General features: G+C 48.9%; 1 protein-coding gene across 1 annotated transcript in view; it reads left to right on the forward strand.

Annotated features, from left to right (window-relative positions):
- Positions 1 to 304: 304 nt before the first annotated feature.
- Positions 305 to 22,047, forward strand: part of sntb1 (syntrophin, basic 1) — a 115,370-nt gene continuing 93,627 nt past the window's right edge. Inside the window, exons 1-2 of the mRNA XM_078216887.1 lie at positions 305 to 741; positions 7,725 to 7,944. Coding sequence (XP_078073013.1) covers positions 451 to 741; positions 7,725 to 7,944 — 511 coding nt within the window. The 5' untranslated portion in view covers positions 305 to 450. The remainder of the gene's footprint in view (positions 742 to 7,724; positions 7,945 to 22,047) is intronic.

Raw genomic sequence — 22,047 nt, forward strand, 5'->3', positions numbered from 1 at the left:
GTCACTAGAGTGGGGGGGGGGGGGGGTGGGTGTTGAGTGCTCTGGACACAAATGTCTGGAGAACTGAATCCAACCATGAATCCCTCTCAAGCTCGCTGTAATTTCAGGGATTTCCCGAGTTAATTTCATATTTGAAATTCACACCAGTAGCTCCACACTTTAAAAGCAGAGTTAGAGATTGTCTGTTATAGTCCACAGGGGGTGTACTCCACACCCACTCCCTCCAGCACACATCAGAAAGTGGGTGGAGAATATTCCTTTATTTGTTGTCTAACTTGTCCCTTTTAGCTCCACCCCGAACACAAATTGAGCAGAAGAATGTGTTGGCATTAGGACAGAGAGAGAGAGAGAGAGACAGGAACCAGCTCTCTCTTTCTCTCTAAGGCTGCTGCAGTCTCTGGGAGACTTTTGAAACTTCGGGACATTTGGTATTTTAAGAATGTGACAAAGATGGCGTTAGTGGGCAGGGTACAGAGGAGTGGGCTGCTGGAGGTCTTAGTCAGGGACAGTTGGCACCGTGTGTTAGCCACACTGAACCAGGACAACCTGATCCTGAGCTGCGAACAGCCCGGCCACACGGCCGCCTGGAACGGGGTGACCAACGGAGGAGGCTCGGAGACATCCCCCCAGCTGCTGTCCCGGAGCCCCCAGCCTGGAGCCCGCAGTCCCAAAGGCAGCGGGATCCCTGAACACGTCCCGGACACCATCAGCAACAAGAAGAGAAGCGTCCGGGTGATCAAGGTACTACTGTCAGCAATGTAGCAGAGTTTGGAACTGTGTGTGTGTGTCAGTTTTTTTCCATGGTTACTTAGTAAAAACTTTTAACACGTTGATGTAGCCAGTTGTTTAGTGTAGCGAGCAGCAAGTTGGATGTGTGTGTAAATTTCACACTACATTTCACAAGAGCTGTCACTCTCTCTATCCCAGGGTCAATCCGGGAGGGGTACAAACTCCACACGCCATTACTGGAGAATGTCCTCATTTGTCACTCTGAAACTTTCCGTCCCTGTGATTTTCCACTGAAAATCTGACTTGTTTCTCCCTTTACAATCTTCAATGTCTGAACAGAGCAGAAGTTCCCATTGCTTTAAAAATCAAAGTTATGAAGAGGTTTTGGACTTGGATAGATCGTTTTTAAAGATAGCACTTGTTAAAGCAAAAAAAAGTGAGGTTGGACAGATTAGAATCCTTTCCGCATTCCTGACAATGATTTCTGCATTTACAGCCACTCTGCTTCCCCTCCTGACCTTTCATTCTCTGCCCAGGGTTGAATTGGCAGCCTGATTTCTGCGCTTGTTGTTAGTTCAGGTGTTCTCTCTCTGGTTTATTTAGTGCAGAGTAGTGAGTGACTCTGGCAAAGCTAAACAAGTGTCCCAACAAACCTTCACATTTGGAAATCCTACTCGGGTAGTTAACCCTCAGAGTGCCGAATGATCACCTCCACTGAGAACAGACACTTCCACATCTATTGATAAGTCCACTTGCCTTGATAGAGCGCCTGTAACATCCAAGATCATTCACAGTAGCTTCAACAAATAACTACGTCAATTCTCTATAACATAGGAAGGTTTGCCTGTTGGTAGATTTTTTTTAAATCCTTGCCCCATTAAGGTGGCAATGAGCAACATTCTTGAACTGTCACTTCAGGGGGCAGTTGAGTGTGGGACTGGAGTCACGTATAGTCCAGATGTGTGTGTGTGTGGGTGTTGGGGGGGGGGGGGGGTGTGGTGAGTATAAGGAATGGCAGGTTCCCAAACCAGATCCTAACCCTCCCAGAAGGGGCATTGGCGAACCTGTTCGGATCTTACAATAACCCAACCTCCCGGCAACTTTCCCAGCCAGATTTCTTTTTCCAAACTGGAATCTGAACTATTGTCCGACCAGATTGCAACTCCTGGCCTTTGGGTTTCAGCTTTGATTTGATTTATTATTGTCACATGTATTAACATACAGTGAAAAGTATTGTTTCTTGCGCGCCATACAGACATAGAATCATAGAAACCCTACAGTGCAGAAGGAGGCCATTCGGCCCATCGAGTCTGCACCGACCACAATCCCACCCAGGCCCTACCCCCACATATTTACCTGCTAATCCCTCTAACCTACGCATCTCAGGACTCTAAGGGGCAATTTTTAACCTGGCCAATCAACCTAACCCGCACATCTTTGGACTGTGGGAGGAAACCGGAGCAAACCCACGCAGACACGAGGAGAATGTGCAAACTCCACACAGACAGCGACCCGAGCCGGGAATCGAACCCGGGACCCTGGAGCTGTGAAGCAGCAGTGCTAACCACTGTGCTACCGTGCCGCCGACAAAGCATACCATTCATAGTGAAGGAAAGGAGAGGGTGCAGAATGTAGTGTTGCAGTCATAGCTAGGGTGTAGAGAAAGATCAACTTAATGCAACATTTCTTCTTGAGTCAGGCCCTTGGTGAGTGTGTACCAATCCACAGCAGAGTGCAGTGATTTGTTTGACTAGCTGTACCATGGCCTTGCCTCAGCTGGAATTGGGATTAACCCTTGTGCTGTTAGCATGAAAGTGGGTGGCACAGTGGTCAGCACTGCTGCCTCACAGCGCCAGGAACCCGGTTTGGATTCCCAGCTTGGGTCACTGTCTGTGTGGAGTCTGCACATTCTCCCCGTGTCTGCGTGGGTTTCCTCTGGGTTCTCTAGTTTCCTCCCACAGTCTGAAAGACGTGCTGGTTAGAGTGCATTGGCCATGCTAAATTCTCCCTCAGTGTATCTGAACAGGCGCCGGAGTGTGGCGACTCAGGGATTTTCACAGTAACTTCATTGCAGTGTTAATGTAATCCTACTTATGACACTAATAAATAAGACTAGAAGCCCAATTAAACTCTGGTTTTCCTCCATTAGCCACTCACTAACCCTGATATAGGAAAGAAAGTTGGAAAACACGTACAGCCCCTCCCCCAATATCTCAATGATCGCCAAGGAAGTGAATTTGTTATTTTTTAATTCGTTCAATTTAAACAAAAACTCCGTGAAAGAATTTTCTGGATGTATTATTACAAATAGTTCCGTGATTTATCTCAGCACTAACTGATTTCTGCTCCTAGTCTCAAGGAGGCGTTGATTGTAAAGGAAGTTACAGTAGTTCACATAACGTCCAATCACAGGCTATTCTGAGCAAATCAATGGTGGCTTCTGTTTATTAAGTGTGAGGAGGAACTTGTATACGGATAAGGCCTGATGCGTGATTATACATTCACTGGGCCCTATTAAAAGGCCTCACCTTTACAGGGCTGGCAGAGTGTGGGGGGGACCCTGTAATGACCAATTACTTTTGGTTCCCTTAACCAATTCATCGATATATATTGTGAATCACTGGGGCCCAAGCACTGATCTCTGCGGGACCCCACTAGTCACTGCCTGCCACTTCGAAAAAGACCCATTTATTCCGACTCTCTGTTTCCTGTCTGCTAACCAATTCTCAGTCCATGCCAATGTATTACCCCAAGTCCACGTGCTTTAATTTTGTACACTAACCTCTTATGTGGAACTTTATCAAAAGCTTTCTGAAAAGCCAAATACACCACATCCACTGGTTCACCTTTAACTATGTGGAGTTTGGGTGGAGCTGTGTGGACTTTGCACATTCTCCCCGTGTCTGCGTGGGTTTCCTCCGGGTGCTCCGGTTTCCTCCCACACTCCACCACCGGGTTAGGTGGATTGGCCATGCTAAATTGACCCTAGTGTCAGGAGGATTAGCAGGGTAAATATGTGGGGTTGTGGGAATGGGGCCTGGGTGGGATTGTGGTTGGTGCAGACTCAATGGGCTGAATGGCCTCCTTCTGCACTGTAGGGATTCTATGGATTCTATGAACTAGTAGAATAGACATGTCCTTTAAACAAAAACTCCAGTAGGTTTGAAAAACATAGTTTCCCTTTGATAAATCCAAATTGACTTTGTCTAATTCAGTTGATATTTTGTAAGTGTCCTGTTATCACATCCTTTATAATAGACTCCAGCATTTTCCCTGCTACTGATGTTAGGCTAACTGCTCTGTAATTCCCTGCTTCCTCTCTCCCTCCCTTTTATAAACAGTGGGGTCATTTTTGTCACCCTCCAGTCTGACTGGTCTGTTCCCGAATCTACAGAATTCTGGAAGATGGCAATGAACACATCCACTACTTCCCTGGCCACCTCCTTTATTACCCTGGGAGGGAGGGGAGAGGGGCAGGGAGGAGGTCAACACTCCCCACTTGGGCCCCAGGGTTACATTGTAGATCCAATCGACAACATCAGACTCTGTCAGCAGTTCACAGAGGACCCTCGACAGGTTGTCAGGACACAGAGGACAGGAAATGGGACTGGAGTGAGTGGTAATTATTTTAATGCCCCCTCCCCACCAGGAGAGACAGATAAAATCAGGCCTAAAGTTACAGACGGTAATTACTTTATTATCCATTCTGGATAGATCCAAACTTGTTTTTTCCAAAGATCAGCATCAGGACTTTAGATGGGAGGATTTTTGACAGCACGATAACTCCCACTTTAAAATTAGGCAGCTGGAGAGCTGCATTAACCACATTCTGGTCAATATAAAGGCCCTCTTACAAGTCTCTGGGTGGAATTTTCCCGTCTTGCCTGCCACAGGAATCGCAGCAGGCAGGACACGGACCATGCAAAGGTCCACTGACCTCTTGCGGGATTTTCCGGTCTTGGAGCCACCACAGCTGGAAAATTCTGCCCCTTTAATTTAAAATACATATGTACACTTGCCGAATTTGTTGTTTGTTATTTTAATACAGATTTCCAACACTAAAGGAGAAGTGGGTGGCACGGTGGCACAGTGGTTAGTTCTGCTGCCTCACAGTGCCAGGGACCAAGGTTTGATTCCAGCCTCGGGTCACGTCTGTGTTGCACATTCTCCCCGTGTCTGCGTGGGTTTCCTCTGGGTGCTCCAGTTTCCTCCCACAGTCCAAAGATGTGCAGGTTAGGTTGATTGGCCATGTTAAATTGCCCCTTAGTGTCAAAAGATGTGTAGATTAGGTGGATTGGCCATGCTAAATTGCCCCTTAGTGTCCAAAGATGTGCAGATTAGGGGGATTAGCCATGCTAAATTGCCCCTTAATGTCAAAAGATGTGTAGATTAGGTGGATTGGCCATGCTAAATTGCCCCTTAGTGTCCAAAGATGTGCAGGTTAGGGGGATTAGCCATGCTAAATTGCCCCTTAGCGTCAAAAGATGTGTAGATTAGGTGGATTGGCCATGCTAAATTGCCCCTTAGTGTCCAAAGATGTGCAGGTTAGGGGGATTAGCCATGCTAAATTGCCACTTAGTGTCAAAAGATGTGTAGGTTAGGTGGATTGGCCATGCTAAATTGCCCCTTAGTGTCCAAAGATTAGGTAGGTTAGGGGGATTAGCAGGGTAAATGCTTGGGGGTAAGGAAATGGGACTGGGCGTGTTGGATTTGGGTAAGACGCTCTCTCGGGAGAGTCAGTACAGATTCGATGGGCCAAATGGCCTTCTTCTGCATTGCAGGAATTCTATGAAAAGGAGGATTCAGCCCCTACTTTGGTTAGCAGAGAGAATCTGTAAGGTTGCAGACCAGGAGATGGAAGAGGGATTAGGCTAAATAGTTCTTTTTTGGGATAGCACAGACACAGTGGGTTTTCGCCTCTCCCTGGAGATCACATGGTCTGGAATGGGGGGGTGGGGGTAAGTTAATAGGTTGTAATGAACAAAGCATCGTAGCTGTGAGGGACAGCTCGGTGGATAGGATATTGGTATGTAGATAGGCTGGAAAATTGGGCGGGGATCCTGGATTCAGGATTCAATCCTGGACCGGGGAGCGGCGCGGGCTTGGAGGGCCGAAGGGCCTGTTCCTGTGCTGTATTGTTCTTTGTTCTTTGTTCTTTGGACTGAATGGCCTCCTCCTGTAAAATTTCTGTGTCTATCTGACCAATCATGGTAAACACCTATCAGATCACTCTATTCAAGGGAATATCAATCTAATCTGTTTTCATATCGTAACTCTGTTAACCCTGAGAACTTTCTGATGAATCTACATTGGATCCCCTTGTTTTCTTTCAGACTAGTTGATGAAATCCTGGTGTGTGGGTAACTCCTACAAGTCTGCATTTAATGCTTTAAGAGTTTGGGTGCACATTCGTGTATTTTCCAAAGACGTTGTACATTTTGAATTGAAAGCACTGAGAAGTACATTGGCGCACTGTGGTTTTCATGACCGGGGTTACGTTGGAAGTAATGTCGATTCAGGGGCCAACGAGGCTTATTTGTTCTTGGTCTCTGAGGCTTTTATGTTATCTGGAATAACCTAACATCAGAGAGAGCCTCAATTAATGCTCTTCCTGCAGCCACATAACAAAATCATAACACACCGCATTTTTGGAAAAGATTTGCAAGAATTGAGTTGGAGGAGCAGAATCTGTTGCCAATGTTCCACTGTCCTGCTGTACTCTGTCACACAACAATAGCTCCCCGGCCTCTCCCAGCCATTTCTCTGTGACCTCCTCCAGCCCTACAATCACTCTGCATCTCCAGGCTCCCCTAATTTGAGACACTTCTGTATCTGTACAATTTCTCCACCACTGGTGGCTGTTCACAGGACCCTAACCTCCCGATTTCCTCTATAAACCTCTCTGTTCCTCTTTCCTCTTCTAAAACACTCTTTTAAAAACCTACTTCTTTGGCCTGGTTTAGGGGCAGCAGTCCCTATTATTGCCATGTGTGACTGGCAAATCATTGAACTCCTACAGTACAGAAAGAGGCCATTCGGCCCATCAAGTCTGTACTAACTCTCCAAAAGAGAGAATCCCACCCAGGCCCTCCCCTTTGCCCTAACCCCGTAACCCCAGACACTTCTCATGGCTATTGCATCTAACCTTCCATCTTTGTACACTAAGGAACAATTTAACGTGGCCAATTCACTTAACTTGCTCATCTTTGGACACTAAGGGGCAATTTAGTATGGCCAATCCACCCAACCTGCACATCTATGGACACTAAGGGGCAGTTTAGCACGGCCAATCCACCCAACCTGCACACCGTTGGACTGTGGGAGGAAACTGGAACACCCGGAGGAAACCCACGCAGACATGGGGAGAATGTGCAGACTCCGCACAGACAGTGACCCGAGGCTGAAATTGAACCCGGGTCCCTGGCACTGTGAGGCAGCAGTGCTAACCACTGTGCCACTTGCTGCCCTTTTAAAGGGCATTAGTGAATCAGATAGGTTTTTACAACATTTGACAATGGTTTCGTGGTCATCATCAGGTTTTTAATTTCAGATTTTTATTGAATTCAAATTTCACCATCTGTGGTGGTGGGATTTGAACCAGGTCTCTGGATTACTAATCTAGTGACATTGCGTCAATGCCACCACCTCCCCACATCATCCATCAATAATTGTTCCAGTGAAGCACCTTGGAAAGTTTTGCTACATTTAAAGGCGCTGTATAAATACAAAGGACAAGGGCTAAAAACAAGTGTTGAAGTGGGTTTGGTTTAACACCACTGACAGTGCAGCACTCTCTCAGTGAGTCCATGTCAGTCTAGATCGTGCACTCAGGCCGCGATTTGAACCCAAACAGGGTTGAGCTGGAGTGGGATATGTACAGGAGTATGTTGGAGCGCTGTGGAATTCCAGGGATTGGAGGGCTGCACTGTTAGGGAGAGCGCCACTGCGATCTTCCCTGGTCACCAAGGTAACGCCATCTCTTTTTTTCCTTCAAGCAAGAGGTCGGGGGCCTGGGAATCAGCATCAAGGGAGGCAAGGAGAATAAGATGCCAATCCTGATCTCGAAGATCTTTAAAGGTCTGGCGGCCGACAAGACCGAGGCTCTATATGTGGGCGATGCCATCTTGTCAGTGAACGCAGTGGATCTAAGGGATGCGACACATGATGAGGCAGTGCAAGTGCTGAAGAGAGCTGGGAAAGAGGTCCTCCTGGAGGGTGAGTTGGCACTTCCTCATTCTGAGCAGTATCTGGCCCAGTCCAAGGCAACGTTTCTTTAATTTCTCCCAAATTGACGGTGAGGTCACGGTTGTGGAGGTGTGTCTTATTCCCATTTTTTTTTAAAATCCCAGCTTAAATCTTCACCATTAATTATTTGTGAAGTGAACTGGCAGGTTGTTGTTCCAAATAATGAAATATCATTGGTGCAAGTTTTGAGGTTTGTTTTGTATTGACTCCTGACATGTGGAAGATATTGTTGGAAAGTCTGTCGGACTGGTTGAACGGATTCAGTACTGCGCTCTCCGTCAGCTGGGGACAGCTATTTACAATGAGGTTTATAAAACGTCCCACTCTGGATCACCATTTGATTTGATTTGATTTATTATTGTCACAGGTATTAGTATACAGTGAAAAGTATTGTTTCTGACACGCTATACAGACAAAGCATACCGTTCATTGAGAAGGAAACGAGAGGGTGCAGAATGTAATGTTACAGTCATAGCTCAGGCGTAGAGAAAGATCAACTTAATACGAGAATGGTCCATTCAAAAGTCTGACAGCAGCAGGGAAGAAGCTGTTCTTGAGTCGGTTGGTACGTGACCTCAGACTTTTGTATCTTTTTCCCAACGGAAGAAGGTGGAAGAGAGAATGTCTGGGGTGCGTGGGGTCCATAATTATACTGGTTGCTTTGCCGAGGCAATGGGAAGTGTAGACGGAGTCAATGGATGGGAGGCTGGTTTGCGTGATGGATTGGGCTACATTCACAACCTTTTGTAGTTCCTTGCGGTCTTGGGCAGAGCAGGAGCCATACCAAGCTGTGATACAACCAGAAAGAGTGCTTTCTATGGTGCATCTGTAAAAGTTGGTGAGAGGCGTAGCTGACATGCCAAATTTCACTGCACCCAGACGCATTGTAGAATGCCTGAGAGAGTAAGATTTGCATTTATGTAGCGTTTTTCAGTCACAGGGTATCACAAAGCTTTGTACGGTGAATGTAATACTTTCAAAAGTGTTGGAACAGAGCAGCCAACTTCTACACAGCAAGCTCCTGCAGGTGGAAATGAGAGAATGACCACATTAATCTGTTTTTGTGAAGTTGATTCAGGGCTGAATATTGTTTAGGAGATAGGGGAATAACGCACCCACTCTTTTCAGCATTGTGGGGATTTTTACATTCCCTTCTGCCGAAACACAGCACCTCTGACAGTGCAGCACTCCCTCAGTGTTGATCGTCTCGCAGTGTGGCACTCCCTCAGTACTTACCCCCTGACAGTGCGGCACTCCCTCAGAACTGACGCTCTGACAGTGCAGCACTCCCTCAGCACTGACCCTCTGACAGTGCGGCACTCCCTCAGTACTGACCCTCTGACAGTGCGGCACTCCCTCAGTACTGACCCTCTGACAGTGCAGCGCTCCCTCAGCACTGACCCTCTGACATTGTGGGACTCCCTCATTTTTGACTCTCTGACAGTGTGGCACTCCCTCAGTACTGACCCTCTGACAGTGCGGCACTCCCTCAGTACTGACCCTCTGACAGTGCAGCGTTCCCTCAGCACTGACCCTCTGACATTGTGGGACTCCCTCATTTTTGACTCTCTGACAGTGTGGCACTCCTTCAGTACTGACCCTCTGACAGTGCGGCGCTCCCTCAGCACTGACCCTCTGACAGTGCAGCACTCCCTCAGCACTGACCCTCTGACAGTGCGACACTCCCTCAGTACTGACCCTCTGACAGTGCAGCACTCCCTCAGCACTGACTCTCTGACAGTGCGGCACTCCCTCAGCACTGGCCCTCTGACAGTCCGGCACTCCCTCAGTACTGACCCTCTGACAGTGCGGCACTCCCTCAGTAGTGACCCTCTGACAGTGCGGCGCTCCCTCAGTACTGACCCTCTGACAGTGCAGCACTCCCTCAGTACTGACCCTCTGACAGTGCAGCACTCCCTCAGTACTGACCCTCTGACAGTGCGGCACTCCCTCAGTACTGACCCTCTGACAGTGCAGCACTCCCTCAGCACTGACCCTCTGACAGTGCGGCACTCCCTCAGTACTGACCCTCTGACAGTGCGGCTCTCCCTCAGTACTGACCCTCTGACAGTGCGGCACTCCCTCAGTACTGACCCTCTGACAGTGCGGCACTCCCTCAGTACTGACCCTCTGACAGTGCTGCACTCCCTCAGTACTGACCCTCTGACAGTGCAGCACTCCCTCAGCACTGACCCTCTGACAGTGCGACACTCCCTCAGTACTGACCCTCTGACAGTGCAGCACTTCCTCAGCACTGACCCTCTGACAGTGCGGCACTCCCTCAGTACTGACCCTCTGACAGTGCGGCACTCCCTCAGTACTGACCCTCTGACAGTGCTGCACTCCCTCAGTACTGACCCTCTGACAGTGCAGCACTCCCTCAGCACTGACCCTCTGACAGTGCGGCACTCCCTCAGCACTGACCCTCTGACAGTGCAGCACTCCCTCAGTACTGACCCTCTGACAGTGCGGCACTCCCTCAGTACTGACCCTCTGACAGTGCGGCACTCCCTCAGTACTGACCCTCTGACAGTGCGGCACTCCCTCAATGCCGAACTGGGAGTATGAGCCTGGATTTTATGTTCAAGCCTTTGGAGTGGGACCACCTTTGCGCTCAATTGAGTGTATAGTCCGCTCAGCTACAGGAGGGTGAGAGTATTTCAATTTTTGTTCCCTTCCCAAGCAGAGAGCAACGTTGCAGAATCTCTTTGAATAAATGCTCGACATTGCTGCCCACCATTGAACACTGGTTAATAATGTGCGGTAAAATTCTAATAGGTCAAGAATAATAGATTATCTGGACGGTGCCAAACGAGTCAATCTGGTTCAAGTGTCCACGTTAGTTAGACTTTAGCTTCATTCTCACAGTTGTTGTGTCAGATTATTTGAAGACAAACTATAATGATAGTTAATTCTTTAAGGAGTTGTATACTCCTTTCTGCACCCATTCCTGTGTTTTGCATGCAGTGTCATGTACACACATTATAATGAAACTTATTATAGCTGACTAACTGTAGCTTCACATTCAGAGTTTTGTTGACCTCAGCAACTTTTGGGAATGTTTCTTGAGAGTGAAATCACAGGGTGTGTGAGGGCACTGTGCGATGATTATCACTGAGACGCTTTCTGTGTCTGCTGACACATGGGGCAGATGAAGCTCGTGCTTCTACCTGTTTCCACGACTAGTAATTCCTGGAACAGGTCGCTAGTGAGGCCGATATTTATCCTTCAAATCAACGCTCGCACGGAAATCTAGTTAAAATACTGCTGGAAACCTGAAATAAAAACAAGAAACGTTGGAGAAAGCTCAGCGGGTCCGGCAGCACCTGTGGAGAGAGAAACAGAGTTAACATTTCGAGTCCGTGTGACTTCCAAGACCCTTCTAGCTGATTACCATAATCTCGTTGCTGTTTGTGGGATCTTGCTGTGCACATTTTGGTTCCTATTGAAACCGGTGACTGTACTTTTAAAAGAAATGCTTAGTAACGGTGGCACAGTGGGTTAGCACTGCTGCCTCACAGCGCCAGTGACCCAGGTTCGATTCCCAGCTTGGGTCACTGTCTGTGCAGAGTCTGTACGCTCTCCACGCGTCTGTGTAGGTTTCCTCTGGGCGTTCCAGTTTCCTCCTGCGGTCTGAAAGATGTGCTGGTTACGTGCATTGGCCGTGCTAAATTCCCCCTCAGTGAACAGGCGCCCAGGGGATTTCCACAGTAACTTCACTGCAGTGTCAATGTAAGGCTACTTGTGACACTAATAAATCAACTTTAAAACTTTAGTAAAGTGCCTTAGGACACTGGAGGTTGTGAAAGAATCCACATAAATAAAAGTATTGATTGACTGATATGAAATTTTGATTGTTTGTAGCGAGGGGAAGTTGGCTCTTTAAAGGGTTCTGCACTTCATGACACTGCATTTTGTCAAGGCAAATAGCCAGGGAGAGAGATTTAAGTGAGAGTTACCCGAACAATACTCACGCTTTTAATTAATACTTCCGCCTGTTGTAAGCTGATATTGCCAGCATCCAAAACCGATATCAGCAGATTCCATCACATCACTCAGTGGATATTTTGAACATTAATCCCTTTAGTGAAAGTGCTCTTGGTGTTAACCATTGTAGATTAACTAACGGCAGACCTTGTGAATAAAGTAACAGCGGTGAACCACACAGACTTTGCAGCACAGAGACAGACAGGCCACTGAAACCAACTGTTCTATGCCTGGATGTTCATGTTCAACACACGCTCCCCCCACCCTGCTTAAAACAAAATACTGCAGACACCGGGAATACTCAGCAGGTCAGGCAGCATCAGAGGTAACGTGTCAGGTGGATGATCCTCCATCAGACCCTCCACCCACCCCTTCTATTCCTTTCTCCCTTAACTGTTTATGCAAGTTGGGCGGCACGGTAGCACAGTGGTTAGCACTGCTGCTTCACAGTGCCAGGGACCCAGGTTCAATTCCCGGCTTAGCTCACTGTCTGTGCGGAGTCCGCACGTTCTCCCCGTGTCTGCGTGGGTTTCCTCCGGGTGCTCCGGTTTCCTCCCACAGTCTGAAAGACGTGCTGGTTAGGGTGCATTGGCCATGCTAAATTCTCCCTCAGTGTACCCGAACAGGCGCCAGAGTGTGGCGACTAGGGGATTTTCACAGTAACTTCACTGTGGTGTTAATGTAAGCCTACTTGTGACACTCATAAATAAAGTTTAAGTTCTCCTCCAAGCCACTCACTATCCTGATTTGGAAATATATTGCCATTCCTTCACTGTCGTTGGGTCAAAATCCTGGAACTCCCTCCCTAACACCCCAGGGACTGCAGCGGATCAAGAAGGAAGCTCACCACCGCCTTCTTGAGACGCAATTAGGGATGGGCAATAAATGCTGGCTCAGCCAGTGGCACCCACATCCCGAGCATGAATAAAAAGTAACTTTTAAATGTACCGATATTATACACCTCAACCACTTGCTGCGGGAGTGAGTTCCATGTTCTCACCACTCTCTGGGTAAAGAAGTTTCTCCTGAATTCCCGAATAAATTTATTGGTGACTGTCTTACCTTTCTACCTTTAGCTCTCTTATGTATAAAGAAAGAACTTGCATTTTTAAAGCATCTTTTACAGGCACAGGGCACCCCAAAGTGCTTTGTAACCGGTGAGGTACTTTATTGAAGTTACTTTGGAAATGTAGAAAGTCTTTACTTTGTAATTAGTTCAGCGAAGGCACAAAGAGCTTTACTTTCTGCAAGTCAAACAGCGTCATCAGATCTCTTTTATCTGCCTGAAAGGGCAGAGGAAGCCTTGATTCAATATCTTGTCTGAAAGACGGCACCTCTGACAGTGCAGCACTCGATCAGTACGGCACTGGGGGTGCCAGTCTAGATTCCGTACTCAAATCTCGATATTGTGTAGTTATTCCTGCAATCTTCTGCGTCGGAGACGGAGTGTTATCCACTGAGCCAGGGCTGGAAAGCAGTTCAGTGATGAATTGGGATTGAGTCGGGGGTACCTGCTGCCTGTTTGTTACATTATTTCAAACAGGAATCGCTGAGAGGAACATTACAGCCCATCGCAACGGGGGCAGGGAATGATGAACACGGTGATGCTCAAAACTCCATTGACATTGGCGGGGGCTGGGGGGGGGGGGGGGTGGGGGGAGATTGTAACATTCCACCCACTACATCTACTGAACAAACTGATTGAGAACCAGATTGTGCTTTTGGTGCTTGCTGTCCCGTTAACACAGTGCTTTTCCTTTCACACACTCACTCTCTCACACACACACACGCTCGCTCTCTCTCTCTCTCTCTCGTGCTCTCTCTCCCTCGCACATGTTCTCGGCCTCTCTCGCACGGGCTCGAGCGCTCTCTCTCTCTCTCCCTTTCTCTCACATGCTCTCTCTCTGGCTGGTATTTTGCTGCCCCGCCTGCCAGGGGAATCGGAGCGGGCGAGGGACGGACCATGGGAAGGTCCATTGACCTCAGGCGGGATTTTACAGTCTTGGGACGAGTGAGGCCATAAAATCCCGCCCAATATCTCTCACTCATGCTCACTCGCACTCTATTGGCAGTGGAGATTGGGAGGTTTTCTGGGCAATCGTCCAGTCACCGTCGGCACCGTCACCGTCGGCACCGGCACCAACGGCACCGTCACCAACGGCACCGTCACCAACGGCACCGGCACCATCGGCACCGTCACCATCGGCACCGTCACCATCGGCACCGTCACCGTCGGCACCGTCACCATCGGCACCGTCACCAACGGCACCGTCACCATCGGCACCTTCACCAACGGCATCGGCACCATCACCAACGGCACCGTCACCATCGGCACCGTCACCATCGGCACCATCACCATCGGCACCGTCACCATCGGCACCATCACCATCGGCACCGTCAGCACCCTCACCGTCGGCACTGTCACCATTGGCACCGGCGCCATCGGCACCGGCACCGTCGGCACCGTCATCGTCACCGTTGGCACCGTCATCGTCACCGTTGGCACTGTCACCATCGGCACCGTCATCGTCACCGTTGGCACCGTCACCATCAGCCGCAGCATTCACAAGTTTTGTCCACTTTAGTCTTTGGCCCAATCCCAGATTCTGCTGTTTCTTTTCCCACTTTCCGTACTGTCTGAATGTTTTGCTGCTGGAATGGGAATGGGAAGCTCTCATATCATGCAGAGAGAAGCTGTTTCCTCCGGCACTACCAAAGCTCCTGGACGTCAAATAATTGGCAAAAGTTCCAGAGGGGAAATGAGGAGAAATGTTTTTGCACACGGGGTGTTACGACCTGGAACGCACTTCCTGAAGGGACGATTGAAGCATTTTCCAGAGGACGTGTCAGGAGATAATTGGTGTGAGTCGAATTGAATTGTGCTTTCAAAGAGCTAGCACAGACAGGATGGACCAAATGGCCTCCTTCTGTTCTAAAAGAGGCTGTGGTTCAATGTAACACTTCCAAGTGGTGCCTTTTTAGAAACACACAACGTCACGATGAGTATTTGAACGGCTGCCAAGAGATCATTTTCAGAAAGGAAGGAAAGCAAGCAGATATCTTCCAGTGACATTAACCAAGTGAAATGTCCATCCCCTCCTTGAGTGTGTTAAATCCATTCTACATCAGTGACGTCAATCTAACAGGCCTGTCTCTGACCAGTGTGAGGAGGCTCCCTCTCCATCAGCCTCTTAATGATACCATTAGCAACCGTATGTTGTGAGTTGTCTTGTGCCGTCCATTCAGGAGAGGTGCGGCACTTATTCTAATGGTTGGGTTTGTTGAGTTGTGATGGGAGAAGGTGGACAGGTCACCTTCCATTGTCAGCCCTGTCACCATAGAATCCTACAGTGCAGAAGGAGGCCATTCGGCCCATCGAGTCTGCACCAACCACAATCCCACCTAGGCCCTATCCCCATAACCCCATGCATTTACCCTAGCTCGTCCCCCTGACACTAAGGGGCAATTTAGCACGGCCAATCCACCTAACCCGCACATCTTTGGAACACCAGTTCCAGTGGCAGGAGGGTGGCTAACTGGAGGGACACTGATCAGGGACACGGGTTACCAGAGGAAATAATTCATAGAATCCCTACAGTGCAGAATGAGGCCATTCAGCCCATCAAGTCACCTCCAACAATAATCCCACCCAGGCCCTATCCCCATAGCCCCACGTATTTGCCCTACTAATCCCCCATCACTAAGGGGCAATTTAGCATGGTCAATCCACCTAACCTGCATATCTTTCGACAGTGGGAGGAAACCAGAGCACCCGGAGGAACCCCACGCAGACACGGGGAGAATGTGCAAACTCCACACAGACAGTTACCCAAGGTCGGAATTGAACCTGGGTCCCTGGTACTGTGAGGCAGCAGTGCTAACCACTGTGCCACCGTGCCGCCCTAAACACAGCAAGAGATCTGGAGGACGATTTCTGAAAGGTTGGTGGGAGCAGATTCAATAGGAACTTTCAAAAGAGAATTGGGTGGCACAGTGTTAGCATTGCTGCCTCATAGCGCAGGAACCTGGGTTCAATTCCCTGTCTGTGTGGAGTTTGCACGTTCTCCCCGTGTCTGCGTGGGTTTCCTCCGGGTGCTCCGGTTTCATAGAATCATAGAACGCTACAGTGCAGAAGGAGGCCATTCGGCCCATCGAGTCTGCACCGAGCACAATCCCACCCAGGCCCTATCCCCACAACCCCCTGCATTTACCCTAGCTAGTCCCCCTGACACTAAGAGGCAATTTAGCATGCCCAGTACACCTAACCAGCACATCTTTGGAGTGTGGGAGGAAACCGGAGCACCCGGAGGAAATCCACGCAGACACGGGGAGAACATACAAACTCTGCACAGACAGTCACGGGAATCAAACCCGGGTCCCTGGCGCTGTGAGGCAGCAGTGCTAACCACTGTGCCACCGTGCCACCCACAATCCCACAATCCAAGGATATGCAGGTTAGGTTGATTGGCCATGCTAAATTGCCGCTTAGTGTCGGGGGATTAGCCGGGTAAATACATGGGGATACAGGAATAGGGCCTGGGTGGGATTGTTGTCCATGCAGGCTTGATAGACCAAATGGCCTCCTTCTGCAGTGTAGGGCTTCTATGAACGAGGAGGGTGATGGGACAAGAGCAGGTGAGTAGGCTAATCAAAAAACTAGTACACCTACAAAGGGCCAAATGGCCTCTCTCAGTGCAGGCGATTCTTTAGACATAAGATTGCATGTTCATTTTATGTTGTTTGTAATCTGTGCAAAAGGAGTGTGATTGCCAATGATAGTGTCTCTTTAAGCTGAATCCACGATGAGATTTTATTTTAAAGGGGCAGAGTTTAAAGGGAAAGTTACCTTCCTTTTATTACTGCCAATCAAACCCTGTGATCTAATGAGTCCTGCTTCTTTGTCCAACAAAAGATTATTTCAGCTACACGGAGCCCCCGTGGTCTTTGATTGCGATTAACAAATGGCACCAGCTGTGAGCAATATTTAAATGTCGCTCCATTTCCAGATTTGAAGACATGATGGTTAATTGAGGAGCCAACCTCAGTGTGGAAACGAAATGAGACACATCCCCAACATAATCTCTCAAAACACACAGCACCAAAGGAGGCCATAATATCTGCGCTGCCTCTGTAAAGACCCACTTCATTAATCAGACTGACTCGCTCTTTCTCCCTGGCCTTGCAAGACTTTCCCCTACTAGTATTTAATTTACTTTTCGGAAGTTCCTGTTGGATCTGCTTCCATTGTCCTTCCAGTCGGCACTTTCCAGATCACAGTAACTGGTGTGAAGTGAATCTAATTCTCTTCTGCTTCTTTTGCCAATTATTTGTGGCTCTCTGGTTATCCCAGTTTTGCTCGGGCTCCTTGAAGCCACACCCGGTCGAATGCTGCCTTGCTGTCGAGGGCAATCACTCGTCTCACCTCTGGAGTTCAGCTCTTTTGTCCATAGAATCATAGAAATCCTACAGTGCAGAAGGAGGCCATTCGGCCCATTGAGTCTGCACCGACCACAATCCTATCCGGGTCCTATCCCCGCTTAGTTATCCTGCTAATCCCTCTAACCTAGCACATCTCGGGACACTAAGGGTTAATTAAGCATGTCCACTCTGCCTAACCAGCACATCTTTGGACTGTGGGAGGAAACCAGAGCACCCGGAGGAAACCCACGCAAACACGGGGAGAATGTGCAAACTCCACAAAGACAGTGACCCAAGCCAGGAATCGAACCCAGGCTCCTGGCGCTGTGAGGCAGCAGTGCTAACCACCGTGCCATGTCCGTGTTTGAACCAAGGCTGTAATGAGGTCAGGGGAGCTGGTGGAACCCAAACTGAGTTACGTAGAAATCGTTTCCACTCGCAGGAGTAACAAAAGGATACTGATTTTTAAGGTAATTGGCAAAAGAATGGGGTGGAGTTGTGGGGAGATAAGGATCTGATTGGTGATCTGGAAGAGGCTGCCAAGAAGGGCAGCGGCCGATTCAATGGGAACTTTCAAAAGGGAATTGTATAAATGGCTGAAATTAGTCTTGCTGGGGGTGTGGGCTAACTGGATAGCTTGTTCAGAGCACAGGAAGCATGGCCCGCTATTCTGTAACACTGTAAATATGTAGTAATTGCAAGAATTGGCGGCTGCCAGTTAGTATTGAAAGAACTATAATGATTTATTTACACACACACATACGCAGAGTACTTTCACAATGTTCTCATTTCCAGCACTCCGATCCACTCCGTCCACAGGGACCCGCGCACCGAGATCCCCACGCTCCTTGGGTGATCAGGTCACATGATTCTTAAAGGGGCCAGCTACTACAAAATGACAAACAGAAAACCTTTCTGAAAATTCAAGCCATGCATCTGCTTCGGTTAAAAAGGAAAAGACCATATAAGGAGAGAGATACATTGGAATGTTGACCATCAACTTCTATCTGTTGGAAAGATCAGAATAAGGCGCCAGAGTTTAGACTGGTTAGATACGAGAGGAAGAGTCTCTCTTTCTCTCTCCGTCTCACACACTCTCTCTCTGACTCACACTCTCTCTCTGACTCACACTCTCCCTCACAACACACTCACTCTCTCTCACACTCTCTTTCTCTCCCTCCCTCTCACACTTTCTCTTCCTCCCTCTGCACTTTCTCTCTCTCCCTCCTTCTCACACATTCTCTCTCTCTCCCTCCTTCTACACTTTCTCTCTCTCCCTCCCTCTACATTTTCTCTCTCCCTCCCTCTACACTTTCTCTCTCTCTCCCTCTCTCTCACACTCCCTCCCTCCCTCTCACACTCCCTCCCTCCCTCTCACACTCCCTCCCTCCCATACTCCCTCCCTCTCACTCTCATGGTCTCTCTTGCATTCACACTCCCTCCATCCATCTCACGTGCTCTCACTCTCTCTCTTGCTCTCTCTCACTCTCTCTCTTATTGTCTCTCTCACGCTCACACATTCTCACACCAGAGGATGCCACCACCAGTGAGTGGCATGCCGCTTCCTGCCATTGAGAGGAGGTCGGAGAATCCCGCCCACTGTCCATTCCTTCTCCAAAGCAAATGGGAAAATAGGCTTTTCACTGGACACCTGGAAATTGAAGTTTCTTTTCCAACCAACTCCCAACACCTTCCCCTGTCGATTACGACCATTGGAGAGATCCTGGGAAATGTAATCCCTTTCCATAGTTTGGGAGCTTTTCTGGATGAAGGCAGAAAAAGATGATGAAATTCATCATGGGCGGTGGTGGGGCGGGGGGGGGGGGGGGGGGGCGTGGGGGGTGGTGGTGGGGGGGGGGGGGGTTGGTTGCACAGCGCCAGGGACCCGAGTTCGATTCCCACCTTGGGTCATTGCCTGTTTGGAGTCTGCACGTTCTCCCCGTGTCTGTGTGGGTTTCCTCCGGGTGCTCCAATTTCCTCCCACAGTCCGAAAGGATAGGGTGGAGGGGAGGGCCTGGGAGGGATGCTGTTTTGGAGAGGCGGTACAAAGCTGATGGGCCAAATGGCCTCTTTTTGCACTGTAAGGATTCTATAGTGTCATCTTCAAGGTGCCAGCTCATTCTTCGACCAACTGGGGAAAAGAGTATTTGAAGACCAGGATCTCAAACTCAGGCTAAGAACATGGGTCACTGGGCAGCAGGGATCCCCTCACTCCTATTGGCTACAGGGACTTGGTCAATCTACAGCAGGATCCACTAAGCACTGGAGAAGGATTATCAGCAGATTCTGCACAAGATCCTCCAAATCCAGCAGCAAGAAAGACAATCCAACAGCAGCGTCCTCCCCAAAGCCAATATGCCCAGTATCCAGGCGCTAATCGATCCAAACCAGCTCCCCTGGGTGGGACATGCTGCTCATCCAGCTGCCATCAGACCGCCGGAGTAACTGGTCCACTCAGAGTCACGGCAGGAGATTCCCAGAAGGACAGCGGAACTGCTTTCGGGAAGCTTCAAGATCATTCCTGAAGATATTAAACTTCCCCATCAGCTTATCGGAGACCCTGTCTTGTGACCCACCAAAATGGAGAAGGTTCTGTATTGTCTGTCAGCCGGAGTCCTCAGGAGTGTGTACCTGAACCCACAACACTCTGACCCAGAGGTGAGAGTGCGACAGCTCACACTGCCAAGACCCAGTCAACCCCAATTGCCCTTGAACTGAGTGGCTTTCAGAAGACAGTTAAGAGTCATCGAATACCTACAGTGCAGAAGGAGGCCCATCAAGCCAGCACCCAGGCTCTATCCCCGTAACCCCACACATTTACCCTACTATTCCCCCTAACACTAAGGGTCAACTTAGCATGGCCAATCAACCTAACCCGCACATTTTTGGATTGTGGGAGGAAACTCCGGAGCACCCGGAGGAAACCCACACAGATGCGCAGAGAATGTGCAAACTCCACACAGTGACCCAAGCCGGGAATTGAACCCGGGTCCCTAGCGCTGTGAAGCAGCAGTGCTAACCACTGTGCCACCCGTGCTGCCCCCTAGAATCACAGAATCCTACAGTGCAGAAAGAGGCCATTTGGCCCATCGAGTCTGCACCAACCACAATCCCACCCTAGGCCTATCCCAATACATTTATGCTAGCTAGTCCTCCTGACACTAAGGGTCAATTTAGTATGGCCAATCCACCTAACCCGCAAATCTTTGGAGTGTGGGAGGAAACCAGGGGAAACCCACACAGACACAGGGAGAATGTGCAAATTCCACACAGGCAGTGACATTAGTCAATCACATTACTGTGGGTCTGGAGTCACGTGTAGGCCAGACAGGGTAAGGACATTGGGAATCATGTGGACATTTACCACCATGAACAATGGTTTCGTGGTCACCGTTGCTGCGACTCACTTTACATGGCAAACTCTTTATGAATTGAATTTAAATTCCACTGGCTGCCCATGGTGGGATTTGAACCCATGTCCTCAAAGCATTCAGCTGGCCCCCTGGATTGCTAGTCGAACGACAGTCCAACTACACTGCCCTTGCCCCACCCAGAGCTGTTCAGCAATGATTACTGTTGAACTTTAGTGCCAAGTACATTGTACTCCTCCTTAACTGATTCCCAATCTTAGATTCACTTTCCTCTTGTAAATCTTTCACCTTGACTTAGACTTCAATGACATTTACACTGAAGTGACAATGAAGTGACTTCAGTGACCCGCACAGGTTAACATGCAGCTTCAGTCGGCAGTTAGGAAGGCAAATGCAATGTTAGCATTCATATCGAGAGGGCGAGGATACAAGAGCAGGAATGTACTTTTGAGGCTGTATAAGGCTCTGGTCAGACCCCATTTGGAGTATTGTGAGCAGTTTTGGGGCCCTGTATCTAAGGAAGGATGTGCCGGCCTTGGAAAGGGTCCAGAGGAGGTTCACAAGAATGATCCCTGGAATGAAGAGCTTGTCGTATGAGGAACGGTTGAGGATTCTGGGTCTGTACTCGTTGGATTTTAGAAGGATGAGGGGGGGGTCTTATTGAAACTTACAGGATACTGCGAGGCCTGGATAGAGTGGACGTGGAGAGGATGTTTCCACTAGTAGGAAAAACTAGAACCGGAGGGCACAACCTCAGGCTAAAGGGACGATCCTTTAAAACAGAGATGAGGAGGAATTTCTTCAGCCAGAGAGTGGTGAATCTGTGGATCTCTTTGCCGCGGAAGGCTGTGGACGCCAGGTCATTGAGTGTCTTTAAGACAGAGATAGATAGGTTCTTGATTAATAAGGGGATCAGGGGTTATGGGGGAAAAGGCAGGAGAATGGGGATGAGAAAAATATCAGCCATGATTGAATGGCGGAGCAGACTCGATGGGCCGAGTGGCCTAATTCTGCACCTATGTCTTATGGTCTTATGGACATTCTCCCAATTTATGCTCCGTCACGCCTTGTCCATTGGTGCAGGGAGGAAATCCTGACACACCCTGCCCGGCTGTCACTGGGGACTTGTTTCATTTATTCCGTCAGTTGGTGAGATTTGAACCCATGCCCCCAAGAACATTAACCTGAAATTACTAGGTCCAGTGACATTCCCACTCTGCCCACTGAAACCACCTCTCTTCTTCCATTAGTGGCATTGTGGACAATGGGAATAGCTGAGCCCAAAAGAGAAAATGCT

The sequence above is a fragment of the Mustelus asterias genome, chromosome 7, assembly GCF_964213995.1.
Source record: "Mustelus asterias chromosome 7, sMusAst1.hap1.1, whole genome shotgun sequence".
NCBI classification, from domain to species: Eukaryota; Metazoa; Chordata; class Chondrichthyes; order Carcharhiniformes; family Triakidae; genus Mustelus; species Mustelus asterias.